The following is an 18,968-nucleotide window of genomic DNA, read 5'->3' on the forward strand; positions in this document are numbered from 1 at the left end:
TTAAAAAATTGTTTTTAAGGATTATTTGGTCATTTGAATTTTATTTTAAGACCTTAAATATATAAAATGTTGCTTTCAAGAGCTGACACATAATTGTATGCTACAAATGGAAAGGAAAAGTGCTTGAGAATGTCCAAAATGCAATGACATCATCTAATGACAACAATTTTATTTAATTAATTCTTATTTAAAAGCTTTGCATAAATTTTGAAACGTTTTGGTTGACCTTTCACATTTGTTATGTTTGTTTTTGTAGACCATTTAATAAAATTAAATAATCCTTATCTGAAAACTAAAATAAACAATGGGGGGATAGGAATACAATCACATTTATTAGTTTTTCATGTTAAAATTCCCATCATCATCATCGTCATCGTCATCGTCATTCGCATAATCAACGTTTTTTATTCACTCTGCTACCATAAAAACAGTTTGAAAGAATACATGAAAGCCTCTTTTGAGTCCCCTCCCCCTCTCTCCCATTCCATAGCATACTCCGTTTTAAGAAACACATGTATGCTGCCACATACACCTACACCCATCTGCACACACACAGCATACACAAATTGACATTCACACCTACCCTGAACAATGACCAAAGACCTTAGAGAATCTCAAAAAAGGTAGGCAAGGACAGATTTCGTTAACTTTTCACAATTTTGAGTTCGTTTAGGGATTTGTATTTGAATGTGATTTCAATGTTTTGCTTCACTGACTGCCCAATCAACTGGCCAAAGAACTTTTTGGGGTAAATTTTTGCATCTGAAGTAGGGTCAGTTTTTGTGTGTGGTCCAGGTTTTTGTTTGCAGTTGTTAGTGGTAATTGGCATTTGGCATTTTTTGTATTGGCCACACACACACACACACAGATGTAACTCTCTAAACATATGTAGGTATTTATGTGGGAATATCTGTGTATGCAGATTTATCCTATTTGTAATATTTATCCTTCAGTGTTATAACACCAGTTTACAACAATAATTGGCTGCATTAGGAATCTCTATTGTGGTGTCCAGCCAATTATCTTACCAAGTTTATTTGCTTAATTAAAAATCTTTCAATTACTAAGGCATCTGTCATGAAGACAAATATTTTCGGTTTTTATCAATTCAATTGTAGGGTGGATCAACATTTAAGATGCTCTGATAAGTTAGCGACTTGAGAGCAAATAGATGTGATCAAAACCTCAATGGGAATGCAAATATTCAGACAAAATTCTGACATTTCTTAATGGAAAGTGATGTCTTCATAACTCGTGTCCAAGATTGTGGACTCTAAAACCATTCTTTTGTATGCTGAGGTTCTAATCATAGGGAATTTGTTCTTCTAGTCCAATTGCGCAGACCATCGGATGCAAGTGCCTAATAAAAATATCACTACTGGTCTTAGATAGGTGAATGGGCAACCCATCGACACTTGCTACCTTGTAGGCGCTGTATTTTCTATATCTTTATCCAGAATTGGATCATCCTCGAACTCCAACAACTGGGAAGAAAGTTCTTGCCATATGCCAAGAAGAGTGGGATAGAATCGAAGAGAAAATAGTCAAAATTCTGCCGTTTGGAAACGGTATTAACGAGATCATGTGCCAGGTCACCCCGGTATTTCGAAATTTTTTTCGGCATGCCAAATCTTCATAAGTGGTCTGGTTTCTATGTTTATGCCCTGAACCATATGATGGGGGTATACCAATTTCCGTTGTTAAACATCGAAATATTGATCTGAGACCATACAAAGTCCGTCTGTCGAAAGCTCGCAAACTTTTGAAAGAGTGAAGCTAGGCTCTTGAAATTTTGTACGAATACTTCCTATAAGTAAAGGTCGGCTACGTTTGTAAATGGGCTATATTGGTCGATGTTTTGATATAGATGCCATATAAACAGACCTTGGATATTGACTTCTTGAGCCTGTAGAGGGCGCAATTTTTGTCCAAACTTATGCACGAAGTTTTTTATTTTGATTTGTAAGAGCTATGTCAAATATGGTCTGAATCGGTTGATAACCTGATATAGTTCCTATAAAAACCGATCAATCGCGCCCGATTGTTATCTAATATGGCTGAAATTTTGCACATATCGTTTTAGAATGACTTCCAACAGTTGTGCCAAGTATCGTCTAAATCAGTTCATAACCTGATATAGCCGCTGTATAAATCACCTGGTTTGACTTATTGAGTCTTAGGCGTCGCAATTCTTTGGTCGTTTTGGTATGACTTCCAACAACTTTGCCTAGTCTAAATCGGTTCATAACCTGATATAGCTGCCATATAAACCGATCTCCCAATTTGACTTTCTGAGCCTCTTGAAAGCGCAATTATTAATCGATTTGCCTGAAAATTTGAAGGTGACATTTTTATATGACTTGTACGGTATGTCAAGTACGTCCATATCGGTCAATAACTTGATATAGCTCATATATATTTAAAAAAGTCAATCAAAGAACTTGACAAATTCGATCCATGGTGAAGCACTCTAACTTGTTTTTTTTTTTTATAGTTCTACATCCAAACCGGGCCCGTTCCGCTGCGCCTTCTTTAACTCTGTAATATCTTCTTAGGGTGGGGACACTTCGCCTTGAATGCGGATATCGAATTCGTGCCATTGTAGCCTTTGGCGCTGAACGCGTTCGAATCCTGGCGAGAACATTGGACAAAGATGTGTTTATTCCTTCTTAATGTTGGCGACATTTGGGAGGTACAATGCCATGCATGGTCATTTAAAAATGTCCCCAAAGGGGTGTAGCACTGCGGGAAGTTTAGGGGGTGCTTTAGGACGTACCCCAAAACACTTGGCTCCAAAATTGGATATCAAATTCGTTTTCTACTCCCGAATACCTTTCATTTGAGTCCCATATTGTCATGATCGTCAAATAAACCTATTTTTAGGGGTTTTGGGGCAGGGGCGATCCCCCTGGTACTTGGACCCAACATTTATAATGAAATTCGTACTCTACTCTTGAATAGCTTTCATTTGAATCCCATATTGTCCCGATCGGTCCACTTTTATTTTTGGGTAGTACTTTTGTGGTAAGGGGGAGGGTCCGCCCCCCTCCCGATATCAAAAAATTATATAGCCAATGTGTCCTTCCAGACCAACCTACACAAGCTCTTCACTAGTTTTCAAGATATAACACTTGAAATCGGACCAAATTACCTAAAAATTACGTTTCGTTTTTGAATTGAAAGTCGGTCATCTTTGAACGGTCATATCTCTTTAACTTAAAATCTGGCATTATTGTGGGTAGCATTTTTGAAATCGTAGGAATGTTTTACATAAGATAGGCTTTTCTGTGTTTTTTTTGGCCATTGTGCATCGCCTTGATCTTAGCATATGGTTTTCAATTCCTCCTCATGCAGAATCCTTAGTAGACTATTTATGGTGATCACCCATAGCTTCCTACTAAGTGGTGGATTTTGGACTTGCCAAGAAGTAGGTCCCTTATTGAGCATAAACTCTAATAGGGCGGCACTCACATTATAAGAGAGGTGTCCTTGTCCCAGAATGGTTTTAATGTAATAAACAGTACTATGGCTATTTATTCTTGAGAAATATGACCGTGGTCTGTGATCTTCTGTCGGGGTAAGCACTCACAAAAAACTGTTGTGGAAGAGTCTACGCCGCAGGTTTTTTTCCTTATACTTGTACTTACCTTAACCAATAGCCAGTACTGTATACTTACCCTCTTATTTAGCTGTAATAGGATGTGAATCCTAGAAACCCCATTTTGGTAGGCTAGTGTAAACCAATACTTTTGTTGTTGATGGACAGACGGACATTAAGTCACAAGACAAGATGTTATTTTCTTTTTGTATAGTTTTTCTTCATTTATTTTTGGTTTATTTGTATATTTACGTACATTTGTTGGTTTTTTCTCTTTTGGGTTTTTGTTGTTCTAGTTGCTGCGTGTGTGTGTGTGTGTGTGTGTATGTGAATATATGTAATTCTTTTGTTACACCACACTAATACACTTAAGGATATGCAAAGTAAAGGACATTCAGAGAAATAGAAATGGTCGAATAGATGAATACACGATGTGGTGGTGGTGATGGTGATGGTGATGGTGATGGTGGTAATGGGTGGTGATAGTGAGTGAGCGAGAGTGAGAGAGAGAGAGAGTAAACAGAAAAAAAGACCATTGACTTGACACACTGATTAAGAAAACTTCCATCAAAGATTATTTGTTTTTCTTTATACAATTTTACATTAAGTTTTTGTCCATGCTTGCCTTCATTTCAAACACACACACGCACACACACACATACATGCCTGCAGACATTCACAAACATTCATACCATTTAAAATACATACACACACACACACGCGCTTACAAACAAATGCACACACAGTTACAGATACACGTAGAGGTAAATATAAATATTTATTTAGAGACAGGACTTTATCATAGTTTGCAGTGTGTGAATGAGTGAATGAGCAAGTGATTAAGTGGACGCGGGGGGGGTGGGGGGCATACAGAGAGTAAGAATAAATTTTTAGTTAGTAGTAGTAGTTGTGTATTTAACATTTAAATCTTTGTTTAACTAGCCTATGTGTCGTTTTTGTATTACCATATCTTAAGAAGTAGTGAGGGGCGGGTTGGTGTGCGTGTGTGTGTGCTTGTTTGCCATTTAAAATCAATAGACATTTAGTGTTGATGCTCAGGTCCTTAATTGGATTTGAAGAAGTTGGCCATAACCTTCTGCGTTGGCCATTTCGGTTATTTTGGGCTTATATGTACATGCTCAAGTCCTCGTAGAAATCTTGTAAATATGCAATTAATTGTGGAAAGGACGGTCGTTGTTTTGGGTCTACGAGCCAACAGCAGGACATGACGGTAAAGCTGTAACGAAATAACGCAACAAGACAACACAACAACAAATGCTTGTTAATATAATTTTTGCATTTAATGAAAGGTAATTTGGTAAAATCTTATCGACATAAATGGAAATTTTTGCAAAATGTTAATAAATGACTCAAAAGGCTTTTACTTTGAGAATAAATTTAATTTGTATGCTTAAAGGTTGGCTATTTTTGTGTATTACAGGTTATAAATAAAGGTTATGAAATTTGATTTTCTACTCTGCAGCATCTAAAATTATAATTATGGTATGTTGTTAAGAGTAAAGGGTCTCTCAATAAGCCGACCTCATAAAGTAAGGTCTTTAGAAATGCTGGTGGGTGGTGTTGCTATAAGGAAACAACTGATCACCAAAAATGCAGCTGCCGTTTGGTTTATGATATCAGGTCAATTAACTCAAGTGATAGCTTATCTCACAGTACAGGCAGAGGGCATTATGGGTTTAGTTGGGCCAAGCCTTGTGACCCCAGAAACAATGAACTTTATTTATGATTAAAACACTAGAAGCTCGAAATAAACTATGGATGTACATATATCATAAAAATTATTGGTGACATTGTGAATGGTTAGAAAAAATAGCCAAGAATAGAGCTGTCTTTACAAACTTATAGCTCGAGAGAGGTATCGCAATGCTGTTTTGATTGGCACAACGTCAACATATTAAACTACTACAAAAAGTTATTTTTGCCATACAATGCCTTTTTTTTTTGGGGAAAACTGGCTTGTGAGAATTTAGCAATTTTAAATAGCTCAAAAATTAAAAAAAAATATCTGAAATTCCTAGTGGTGAGATTTCTGAAAATCCTGTTAGTTTCTTTGATGGTTTCTATATTCACTTCTTTTGACTGCAAATGCAAATTTGCTTTCCATTAAGGAACAGGGGTATACTTCCTCACATATCAATGAGTGCTGTCCTATTCAAGTTCAAGCTCAACGATAAGGGGCCTCCCTTTTTATAGCCGAGTCCGAACGGCGTGCCGCAGTGCGACTTCTCTTTGTGGAGAAGTTTTTACATGGCTGCCATACCAAATGGTACAATACCTCACAAGTGTCGCCTGCATTAGGAGAGGATAACCACCGCTGAAAATTTGTATGATGTTCTCGCCAGGTTTCGAACCCAGGCATTCAGCGTCATAGGCGGACATGCTAACCTTTTCGCTACGGTGGCCTTCTTTTGACCACGTGTTCGAATTTATGTCAAAGTCATTCAAATCTATCTTTCAATCGCTAAATGGTCACAAGATGTAAAAAAAATATTTTTTTATACCCACCATCATGGATGGGGGTATGCTAATCTAGTCATTCCGTTTCTCCGTCCGTCCGTCGGTCGAAATGAAGCTTGAAATTTGGCACAAAAACTTCTTATTGATGTCGGTCGCTGGGATATAGACCCCATATAAATCGATCACCCGATTTGACTTTCTAGGTCCCTAGAAGCATCAATTTTCATCCGATTTGGCTGAACTTTGAACAAAGACTTTACTTCCAGCATCCATGGCAAATATGACCGTAGTCGGTCTATAAACTGATATAGCCCCCATATAAACCTATCGCCGGATTTGACTTCTTCAGCCTCTATAAGCCTCAATTTTCCTCCGATTTAGCTGAAATATGCATGCCAAGTATGATTCGAATCGGTCTATAAACAGATATAGCCTCATATAAACCAATCCCAGTTTTGACTTCTTGAGCCCTAAAAGCCTAAGATTTCACTGATTTGGTTGAATTTTTACACAAAAAACTTTCTTATGACTTTAAACACATCAGTGCTAAGTTTTATCCGAATTGGTAAATCTGGTGATATAGGCCCCCCTAAGTACCGATATCCGATATGAATTCTGGAGACCATTGAAGCCTTAATCTATTCCCGATTTGATTGCTACACACAGATTCAGATACACATATTCTTTTTTTTTTTCGTCCATAAACGAAGATGGGCTATATCGGACTATATCTTGATATAGCCCCCACAAGACCGATCCGCCGATTTAGGGTCTTAGGCCCATTAAAGCCACATTTATTATCCGATTTTGCTGAAATTTGGGACAGTGAGTTGTGTTAGACCCTTCGACATTCTTCTTCAATTTGGCTCAAATCGGTTCAGATTTGGATATAGCTGCCATATAGACCGATCGGCCGATTTTGGGTCTCAGGCCCATAAAAAGCCATATTTATTATCCGATTCTGCTGAAATTTGGGACAGTGAGTTGTGTTAGGCTCTTCGAAATCCTTCGTCAATTTGGCCCAGATCGGTCCAGATTTGGATATAGCTGCCATATAGACCGATGGGCCGATTTAGGGTCTTAGGCCCATAAATGCCACATTTATTATCCGATTTTGCTGAATTTTGGGACAGTGAGTTAAGTAAAGTCCCTCGACATACTTCTGCAATGTGGCACAGATCGGTTCAGATTTGGATGTAGCTGCCATATAGACAGATCTCGCGGTTTTAGGTTTAGGGGCCATAAATGGTGCATTTATTGTCCAAAAATTGAGACAGTGAGTTGTGTTAGGCTCTTCGACGTCCTTCTTCAATTTGGTCCAGATCGGCCCAGATTTGAATATAGCTGCCATATCGACCGATCTCTCGATTTAAGGTTTTGAGCCCATAAAAGGCGCATTTATTGTCCGATTTCGCCGCGATTTGGAACAGTGCGTTGTGTAAGGGTTTTCAACATATTTCATCAACTTGCCCAAATCGTTCCAGATTTGGATATAGCTGCCATGTAGACCGACATCTCGATTTAAGGTTTTGGCCTTACACTGAAATTTTGATACTGTGACTTATATTTATTAGGCTTTTCGACATCCGCGTCGTCTTTGTTTCAGACCGGTTTAGTTTTAGATATGGTTACTAAAAAGATCAAAATTTTGTTATACGCAATTGAACAATGACTTGTACTTATTGGTATTTGGTCCAAATCTATGGGGCATAGGGTATAAATTTTTCACCGGATTTTGACGAAAGGTGGTTTACATATATACCCGAGGTGGTGGGTATCCAAAGTTCGAACCGGTCGAACTTAACGCCTTTTTACTTGTTTTTTACTTCAATTATGTATCAATTAATTTTATAAACCCCCACCGAAGGATTGGGTTATATTCATTTTGCCATTCCGCTTGCAACATATCGAAATATATATTTCCGACCCTTTAAAGTGTATATATTCTTGATCAGCGTAAAAATCTGAGACGATCTAGCCATGTCCGTCCGTCTGTCCGTTTGGCCGTTGAACGCTACAATCTTTAAAAATTGAGACATTGAGCTGAAACTTTGCACAGATTCTTTTTTTGTCCATAAGCAGATTAAGTCCGATGCAGACCATATTTTTCAAGTATGTTCAATTATAAAAGAAGTCGTTCGGCCAAATCAATTGGGAGATTAGTTTATCCGGATGCTATATCAGATTTTAGACCGATTTGTTGGAGGTCATAGCCGTAGTTATTGTGCAAAATCTCGTCGGATTAGAATTGCGATCTATAGGGGTTCAAGAAGTAGACTCGAGAGAGATGGGAGCTATATTAGGTTATGAACCAATTCATACCAGACTTGGTGTGTATGTTAAAGTTCATAGGAGAATTTTCTTGTGCAAATTTTCAGCAAATTCAGACAAAAACTGAATTCTCTAGAGGCTAAAGAAGTGTTATCTGGAGATCGGTTTATATGGGAGCTTTATCAAAACGGGGACCAATGGCCCATTCCAACCGACCTACACTAATAGAAAGTATTCGTGCAAAATTTCGAGCGCCTAGCCTAACTCCTTGGAAAGTTAGCGAGCTTTTCACAGACGGACGGACATGGGCCCATCAACTTCAAATAGATAACTTCAAATATATATACTTTATGGAATCTTAGACGAATATTTCAATGTATTACAAACGGCATGACGAAATTAGTATGCCTCTATCCTATGTTTACATAGGAGTAATATCGAAAATATCATTAGCCAAAGTAATCCCATCGAATTACGACACTTGTATGTTGCGCTCTCGATACGTTATAATCCACTGCATAGACAAACCTTGAATTTCATAGAGGCTTTCATATTATTCCAGCAAAAACTTGAATCCATTTCCATTATTTTTTCCACGAATTCCACATTTCAATAGTTGCGAACCAAAAACAAAAGGGCAAAAGAATTTGAGGAATTTTGCTGTAGTTTGAAAACTTATTTTTGACCAGCTTTGTTCGAAATTGACCTATTAATGTTAAAATTCCTGAAATTCCCATCGACAGAAATACATGGTCCCTTAAAGATTGACGCTGCAGCAAATAACAAAATGAAACAAAAATGCATTTAAATTAAAATTAAAATTTTATTTGGTACACAATTAAAAGCATTTGAACATACAATTCAATAGTAATCTCGTTTAAAATGCAACGCATAAATAAAACCGTTAATAAAATTATGAAATAAATTAAAAATGTTATTAAGTGGCCATAGATTTCTCTCCAAACCAAAGCAAACTAAAGCTAGAATAAAAACGAAAAAACAAAAACAAGTAAAAGCGTGCAAAGTTCGGCCGGGCCAAATCTTGTATACCCTCCACCATGGATCGCATTTGTCGAGCTCTTGCCACGGTGTCACTTCTTAGGCAAAAAGGATAAAAGAAAAGATTTGCTCTGTTATTAGAGCGATATCAATATATGGTCCAGTTTGGACCACAATTAAATTATATGTTGGAGACCTGTGTAAAATGTCAGCCAATTCGAGTAAGAATTGCGCACTTTTGGGGGCTCAAGAAGTAAAATAGGGAGATCGGTTTATAGGGGAGCTGTATCAGGATAAAGACCGATTCCGACCATAATAAACACGTATGTTGATGGTCATGAGAGAATCCGTTGTACAAAATTTCCGCCAAATTGGATAATAATTGCGCCTTCTAGAAGTTCAAGAAGTCAAGTCCCCAGATCGGTTTTTATGACAGCTATAACAGTTTATGGACCGAATTGAACTATTCTTAACGCAGTTTTTGAAAGTCATAACAAAACACGTCTTGCAAAATTTCATTCCAAACGGATAAGAATTGCGCACTCTACATGCTCAAGAAGTCAAGACCACAGATCGGTTTACATGACAGCTATATCATTTTATGGACCGATTTGAACCATACTCAGCACAGTTTTTGAAAGTCATAACAAAACACGTCTTGCAAAATTTCATTCCAATCGGATAAGAATTGCGCCCTCTAGAGGCTCAAGAAGCCAAGACCCAAGATCGGTTTATATGGCAGCGATTTGAACCATACTTGACACAGTTTTTAGATATCATAACAAAAAACACGTCGTGCAAAAATTCATTCCAATCGGATAAGAATTGCGCCCTCTACATGCTCAAGAAGTCAAGACCACAGATCGGTTTATATGGCAGCTATATCAAAACGTGGACCCATATATAGCCCACTAACAATTACAACCGACCGACCTACACTAATATGAGGTATTTGTGCAAAATTTCAAGTGGCTAGCATTACTCCTTCGAAAATTAGCGTGCTTTCGACAAACAGACGGACAGACAGACGGACGGACGGACAGACGTACGGACATGGCCAAATCGGCTTAAAATGTCATGACGATCAAGAATATGTGTACTTTATGGGGTCTCAGAAGAATATTTCGAGTAGTTACAAACAGAATGACGAAATTAGTATACCCCCATCCAATGGTGGAGGGTATAAAAACAAACGAGAACACTGCGCAAGTATGGGCTACTGGACCACCTGCAGGGCGATAATTAGCAAATAGCACAGCGCACATTTTGCAATTATGCCATGCAGCGAAGTATCATTCAAATGTGTTTTTACGTGACGTTGCATTTAAATGTGAAAAGGCGTAAAAGGAAAAAAAAAAAATGAATGAATAAATAAATAAAAATAATTTTATTATACGTTATTGCATGCTTTTTTAGATTGGCATTAAAAACGACCAACCAACGCAATACTAAATACAAAGTTATAAAAAATTAAAGCTGTTATTGCTTTGAAGCGCAAAAAAAAATTGAATTAGAACAAATATTTCGCATTTAATCCGCAAAATAAATGTTTTCACAGTTAGTTTTAAATAATAATAATAAAATATAAAAGGCAATCATGAAACAAGCATAGTTTATCATCCCACCCCAGCTGCCTTTGAAAACAAAAATTGCTCATATCATAGCCCAACATATTAGGAAATAGTTGCAATGATTTTTTTATTGATTCTCAAATGTCGTTGAAGCTTGCCATGAACATCAAAGTTCAACAAATTTTCCCATTATTCTTTAATTTAACAACTAAGAGCTAGAACTTAGTCATTGCCGACTGTGTGAAACCCTATTCCTATTGGTGAACAATTTATTCAGATTGGTTTTACATATGTGTCATACTTACAATTCATCTGGACAATTGATGGGCTGTGCCAAACGGAAACCATCACTCAGATAAGGTGTCAATTCGAAAATATCCACCTCTTCAAAGGGGGTCAAAGCCAAAGTGGCCAACTCCCAAAATAGAACGCCCAAACTCCAGATGTCCGTCTGTTGGCTATAGAAATTCTTTTGCTGCAATGACTCCAAGGCCATCCATTTGAGGGGACGATTTTCATTGTCACACAAGCAGTGATAGTCATCGGGGAAAAGATCGCGTGATAGGGCATTATCACATATTTTTACATAGGAATCGGAATCCAAACTGGAAAAAGTAAAAAAAGAAAACAAACAAAATTGATTATATACAACGTTTAGGTGTAGAAAATATATGAAATGGTATATTAGGGGTTGAGTCCTTCTTTTTTGATTTTCTTTTTTGTAAAATTTTTTCTCAATACTTACTAGCAATTCCTGGTGGCAATATCCCTGTGTAGTATGCCCACCGAATGCAGATGGGCCAAGCCCTTGGTTACATGCAAACCAAATTCCACCAATTGACGGGTGCTCAAAGGTGTATTCATCTCACGAGACTTTTGTAGGAATCTATGAGAGAAATAAAACAAAACAAAAATAAATAAATAACAAGTGAGAGCGTGCTAAGTTCGGCCGGGCCGAATCTTATATACCCTCCACCATGGATCGCATTTATCGAGTATACCGCGCAGGTATCTCTTTTTAGGCAAACAAAGAATAATGAAGAAGAACTGTTATGCTATTCGAGCTATATCGAATTATAGTCCGATTCGGACCATAAATGAATTGAATGCTGAACATTGTAGAAGTCCTTGTGTAATACTACAGTTCATTCGGATAAGAACTGGGCCTTGTAGGGGCTCAAGAAGCAAAATCGGGAGATAGGTTTGTATGGGAGCTGTATCAAGCTATAGATCGATTCAGACCATATTGAACACGCAGGGGAGAAGCCATTGTACAAAATTTCTGCCAAATCGGATTAGAATTGAGCCCTCTAGCGGCTCAAGAAGTCAATATCCCAGATCGGTTTATATGGCAGCTATATTAGGCTATGTATCGATTTGCGCCATACTTTACACAGTTGTTGGAAGTCATAACAAAACACCTCATGCAAAATTTCAGCCAAAACGGATGACAACTGCGCCCTCTAGCGGCTCAAGAACTCAAGATCCAAGATGGGTTTATATGGCAGCTATATAAGGTTATAAACCGATTTGCGCCGTACTTAACACAGTTGTTAGAAATCATAACAAAATACCTCATGAAAAATTGGACGAGAACTGCGCCCTCTAGCGGCTCAAGATCTCAAGATCCAAAATCGGTTTATATGGCAGCTATATTAGGTTATAAACCGATTTGCGCCGTACTTAACACAGTTGTTAGAAATCATAACAAAATACCTCATGAAAAATTGGACGAGAACTGCGCCCTCTAGCGGCTCAAGAACTCAAGATCCAAGATCGGTTTATATGGCAGCTATATTAGATTATGAACCGATTTGAGCCATACTTTGCACAGTTGTTGGAAGTGATACCAAAATACCTCATGAAAAAATTACAGCCAAATCGGATGAAAATTGCGCCCTCTAGCAGCTCAAGAACCCAAGATCCAAGATCGGTTTATATGGCAGCTACACCAGATTATGAACCGATTTGAACCATACTTTGCACAGTTGCTGGAAGTGATACCAAAATACGTCATACAAAATGACAGCCAAATCGGATAGGAATTGCACCCTTTAACAGCTGAAGAAGTCAAAACCCGGTTTATATGGCAGCTATATCAGGTTACGAACCGATTTTCGCAATACTTAATACAGTTGTTAGAAATCATAACAAAACACCTCATGCAAAATTTCAGCCAAATCGGACGAGAACTGCGCGTCTACCGGCTCAAGAACTCAAGATCCAAGATCGGTTTATATGGCAGCTATACCAGAATATGAACCGATTTAAACCATACTTAACACAGTTGTTGGGAGTGATACCAAAATACCACATGAAAAATTACAGCCAAATTGGACAAATTGGAAAATTGCGCCCTCTAACAGCTGAAGAAGTCAAAACCCGAGATCGGTTTATATGGCAGCTATATCAGGTTATGAACCTATTTCAACCATACCTAGCGCAGTTGTTGGAAGTGATACCAAAACATCACTTGCAAAATTTCAGTCAAATTAGGCGAGAATTGCGCCCTTTAGAGGCTCAAGAAGTCAAGACCCAAGATCGGTTTATATGGCAGCTATATCAAAACATGGACCGATTTGGCCCATTTACAATCCCAACCGACTTACATTAGTAAAAAGTATTTTTGCAAAAATTTCAAGCGCCTAGCTTTACTCCTTCCAAAGTTAGCGTGCTTTCGACATGCAGTCGGACGGACGACGGACATACGGACGGACATGGCTAGATCGACTTAACATGTAATGACGATTAAGAATATATATACTCTATGGGGTCTTAGACGCCTATTTCGAGGTATTACAAACAGAATGACGAAATTAGTATACCCCCATCCTATGGTGGAGGGTATAAAAACACATTGGAGCTGTTATTACATGATCAGACATATCATATGTATCTTATATACATCAAATACGAATAAAGCGCGCTCTAATCGGCATGTATTTTCATATGCATTGTACTTTTTTATACCCACCACCGAAGGATGGGGTATACTCATATTGTCATTCTGTTTGCAACACATCGAAATATCCCTAACAATTTAAGACGATATAGCCATGTCCGTCCGTCTGTCTGTTAAAATCACGCTACAGTCTTTAAAAATAGAGATATTGAGCTGAAACTTTGCACAAGTCCTTTTATTGTCCATAAGCAGGATGGGCTATATCGGACTATATTTAGATATAGCCCCCATATAGACCGATCCGCCGATTTAGGGTCTTAGGCTCACAAAAGCCACATTTATTAGCCGATTTTGCTGAAATTTGGGTCAGTGAGTTGTGTTAGGTTAGTCAACATCCTCCTTCAATTTGGCTCAGATCGGTTCAGATTTGGATATAGCTGCCGTATATACGGATCTCTCGATTTAAGGTTTTGGGGCCATAAAAGGCGCATTGATTGTCCGCTATCGGCGAAATTTGGGACAGTGAGTTCTGTTAGGCCAGTCGACATTCTTCTTCAATTTGGTCCAGATCGGTTCAGATTTGGATATAGCTGTCACATAGACCGATCTCCCGATTTAAGGTTTTTTACTCATAAAATGCGCATTTATTGTCCGATATCGGTGAAATTTGGGACAGTGAGTTGTGTTAGGCCAGTCAACATCCTCCTTCAATTTCGCTCAGATCAGTTTAGATTGGGATATAGCTTCCATATAGACCGATCTCTCGATTTAAGGTTTTGGGGCCATAAAAGGCGCATTTATTGCCCGATATCGGCGAAATTTGGGTCAGTGAGTTATGTTAGGCCAGTCAACATCCTCCTTCAATTTGGCGCATATCAGTTTAGATTGGGATATAGCTTCCATATAGACCGATCTATCGATTTAAGGTTTTAGGGCCATAAAAGGCGCATTTATTGTCCCATGTCGCCGAAATTTGGGACACTTAGTTAAGTTAAGCCCCGTGTCATATTTGCCTGATTTGGTCTAGATCGATCAAGATTTGCATATAGCTGCCCTATAGACCGATCTCTCGATTTAATGTTTTGGGGCCATAAACGGCGCATCTATTTTCCGATTTCGCCGAAATTTTGGGACAGTGAGTTGTATAAGGCCCTTCGACATTCTTCTTCAATTTGGATCAGGTTGGTCCAGATTTGGATATAGCTGCCATATACTCAGATCTCTCGATTAAAGGTTTTGGTGCCATAAAAGGCCATTTATTGTCCAATTTCGCCGAAATTTGGGACAGTGAGTTATGTTAGGCTCTTCGAAATGTTTCTGCAACTTGGCCCAAAGCGGTCCAGATTTGGATATAGCTGTCATATAGACCGATATCTCGATTTAAAGTCTTGGCTCCATAAAAGGCGCATTTAGGACATGTGTCCAGATGAAATAAAAATCGATTTATTTCAATTCCATTTTGATTCCAAAATCCATTTGTATAAAATTTTCAGTGTTGTTGTTTTGAAATAACATGAAACAACAAGGCTGTTTCATGTAATATCAGCTTAAGTTCGGCCGAATTTAGGACACCCGTCACCATGGATGTATATGGTATTCTATTTTGCTATATCTCTACTATTTCTATATGTTTTATTATCCAATTGTGGACCGATTTGGATCATATTTGATTCAGGTGTCGATAAGCCTTATACAAGTGATAGTTTAGAATTTAGGCGTATTCTGATAACAAAAGAGGCTTTTATGGGCCTATGAACTTTAATCGCCAGATAAGTCTATATGAACGCTATACCCAAAAGTGGTCTGATGTGGATCATACTCGTTTCAGATATTGGGTGGTCTATTGCAACTCACCGTAGGCCACGGTAGCGCAGACGTTAGCATGTCCGCCTATGACGCTATACGCCTGGGTTCGAATTCTGGCTAGACCATCAGAAAAAATTTTCAGCGGTGGTTTTCCCCTCCTAATGCTGGCAATATTTGTGAGGTACAATGCCATATAAAACTTCTCTACAGAGGTGTTGCACTGCGACACGTCATTCGGACTCGGCTATAAAAAGGAGGCCCCCTTATCATTGAGCTTAAACTTGAATCGGACAGTACCCATTGATATGTCATGGACAGATTTTCACTTTACAAATAGAGTGACCAGATTAGTATACCCCATACGGTGGTAGGTATAAAAAAAATATAAAAATTCTCTAAAGTTTAAGGATTTCTTTATTGCTGCTCAACTTACATTTTCAAGTTTCCCTTGCAGGGATAAGGATAAGCGATTTCCGGTGGGCCTGGCAACTCGGTGTTAGCCAGCATGGGAGCCATTATATTCTGATGGCCCACTCCTATTAGCATGGAGGCATCCTGCAGCAAACAAGCCACCTGGGTCAGCGAAGCTCCATCCACCACGGTCTTGATCAGCACATCACAGGAATCGCCCAATTTCCCGGCATAAATGCGACCATAGGTGCCCTCCTTGATGAGCTGTTCACACTCCATGGTGCCCGGCTGGACATTGGGTATGCGACGCATTTTATCTTTGCTGCCGGTATTGCTGCCACCTCCGGTACCAGTGCTGGCGCCTCCAAAAACACTGCCATTGCCACGACTTGATTTAGGAGTGGACATGCTGTACACCTACAAGAGAAAACACAAAAAGAGCAACGATTACAATCGATAAGAGGGAGTGGAAATTAATTTTTTTTTTGCTGTGGTCTATCCACCCAGCGAGGCTGGGCCATCAGTTACGCTTGAAGAAGCAGGAAAGCGAAATAGCAGCAACACTTTCCTTTACCCTTGACATTTAATTTTTACGCTCTACGGAAGAGTTAATCTGAACACTAAATCTATGTTGGACACCAAAGATCCACTGCCCTTGGCCTAGCCGTGTCCTGCAATCGAGCACTTCAATATGGAAACTCATAAATCTTTCGGTGTGGCCATTATGTCCAAACCACAGAGGAGAAAGCCGAACGGGAGGTGTAAGTGTAGCAATAAAACGAAAATAGGACCCTCTGAAATATGTTGGCCAATCGTGTGGCAGGAGCCTACAACAACAACAACAAGAAACCAACCCATTCATAATTATAACTGATGGCTGTTGCTCCAACGGCTGGATGACTGGCTAGCTGGCAGGATGTCTGTGTATAAATGTTAAACGGAAACAATAAAAACTACAAAAAGGATATGGCTGGGAGAGTAATAAGAGCCGCCACGTCTTTTGCAGGCACCGGCCACGACGATGACGATTTCAATGCTGATGATATTAATGGCCATAAGGACGACGACGACGACAATGACAACGACAACGGTGATGATGATTATGATGAGCAGACCCAATTTAACCATGGAGCATTGAAAACATTTTGCGTCAGAAATCATAGTCATCCAGGCTCAATGCCATCACTTCATTTGGTTAGGATCATTGCCTTTGTCATCATCATCATCCTCAGAATCATCGTCAACCCAAGTCATTCACTTTTGTTTTTTGTCCTCTACCTCATTCTTATCTTCGTCCATGCGGTGGCTCTGTGTGCGTCTGCTACACCTAGTAGTCGTCGTTGTGTGATTCTTGATGTTAGTGGCTGGCGCGGCATGGTAGCCAACCGTGGCATTATCACTTATGGGTCGTACATTTTCCACGATTAAAGTGTACACGACCACAATATGGACAATTTATTTGTGTTGTGCCACAAATTGCTTAACATTCGCCGCCTGTTGGCATCACTTTAAGTTGCTACATAATAATAATAACAATTCAGCCAGTCAGATGATGGTCGAGTCCTGCAAACACCAAACAATTTCAGCGGCAACAGCAGCAGCTGCCAACGTTGAGGTCAGGTCAGGAGATGAGAGGACATTCATTCATTTTATTCCTTCGTATCCGATGGCCAACAACGGCAACTCAACTATGTGACCCGATCTGACCAATTGTCCTGCAAGCAGCCACATCAGCAACATCACTAACAACAACAATGGCAGCTGGCAACAGCAGGACAATGACAATGAAATCATTTGTTGTCCGGGGGCCCCAGCAACAAAAGCATTCACAGCATTCAAAACAACGGCCGGGGCATAAATGGGGACAAAGCCACAATGACCAGACCATTGCCTGCCAGTCAGTCACTCACTCACTCACCCTGCCACCGAAAATGAGTTTAAGAATCTAAAAGTTGGTCATAACAGCACAACTATGCTTGGAAAGTCGCCTTACAATCGCAATCACAATCACACCAAAATCATCAGCAGCCTTGCCAACTCCACCTCTATTATGGCGGGCCATGTTGGCCATGTTTACACCCTTAGTCTCAGTCTCAACATATTCTACACCCACCATCTCTGGTGGCCTTGTGTCCCTTGCTCATTCCCTTTGCTATCATTTTGAACGAGTGCAATAAAAGAGGCCTGTAGGCCATAACTTTGTCAAAAAGATAACTATCGCCTCGATACAAGGGTGGGCCGAGCGAGCTGTGGCATGTGCAAAAGTTCTACGCAATGGGCTAATTGAAGTGTTAATTTCACAATTTGTTTCCAATTTGATGAAGAAAAGTTATGTGATGACTAGAGCCATTGACTTGGCTAAAAGTTTTGGCTTTTACTTTTGATGGGGAACAAAAATTAATTTCTCATTTCGGTTGATGGCCTTGGGGCGAAAATTTGATAAACTCGAAAATTTTCAGTAGGAGTGGGATAGCAGGGATTTCTCAAAAGTTTGAATGGAAGTTTTGTTACTTATTTTTATCATAATTATTTAAAGCCAGTGAGGAAGGGCAAAAGTCGGGTGGTGCCGACCGCATAATACCCTACACCTACCCTGTGGCACCTATATCCAATTCTGAACCAATTTTGATGGACCTCGGCGAGCAAATATGTTCAAACTGTAAAAACTACGGTCGACAAATGACAGCATTATGGCAAATTACCCAAAATCTGACTAACATATCAATGGAAGCTGTATCTAATTCTGAACCGATTTCGAGCAAACTTCTCAGATAATGTGGTAGTCGTCGAGGAAAGCGTTGTGCAAAATTTTTGCAAGATTGGTCAAATAATGCGCTTGCAGTTGCTCTTGGGGTGAAAATCTGGCGATATACATATATGACAGCTATATCTAAATCTGGGCCGATTTATATGAAATTTGCCAGTTATATTG

At 39.1% G+C, this 18,968-nt stretch overlaps 1 protein-coding gene across 2 annotated transcripts in view; it reads right to left on the minus strand.

The window, feature by feature from the left end:
- Nucleotides 1-4,651: 4,651 nt before the first annotated feature.
- Nucleotides 4,652-18,968, minus strand: part of LOC106081947 (tyrosine-protein kinase Dnt) — a 220,982-nt gene continuing 206,665 nt past the window's right edge. For both annotated transcript variants that reach the window (XM_013244225.2, XM_013244224.2), the window contains exons 8-11: nucleotides 16,059-16,453; nucleotides 11,663-11,803; nucleotides 11,223-11,522; nucleotides 4,652-4,835 (exon numbers count right to left, since the gene is read on the minus strand). In XM_013244225.2, the coding sequence (XP_013099679.1) occupies nucleotides 4,724-4,835; nucleotides 11,223-11,522; nucleotides 11,663-11,803; nucleotides 16,059-16,453 (948 nt within the window). In that variant the 3' untranslated portion in view covers nucleotides 4,652-4,723. The remainder of the gene's footprint in view (nucleotides 4,836-11,222; nucleotides 11,523-11,662; nucleotides 11,804-16,058; nucleotides 16,454-18,968) is intronic.

This window comes from Stomoxys calcitrans, chromosome 5 (genome assembly GCF_963082655.1).
Source record: "Stomoxys calcitrans chromosome 5, idStoCalc2.1, whole genome shotgun sequence".
Lineage (NCBI taxonomy): Eukaryota > Metazoa > Arthropoda > Insecta > Diptera > Muscidae > Stomoxys > Stomoxys calcitrans.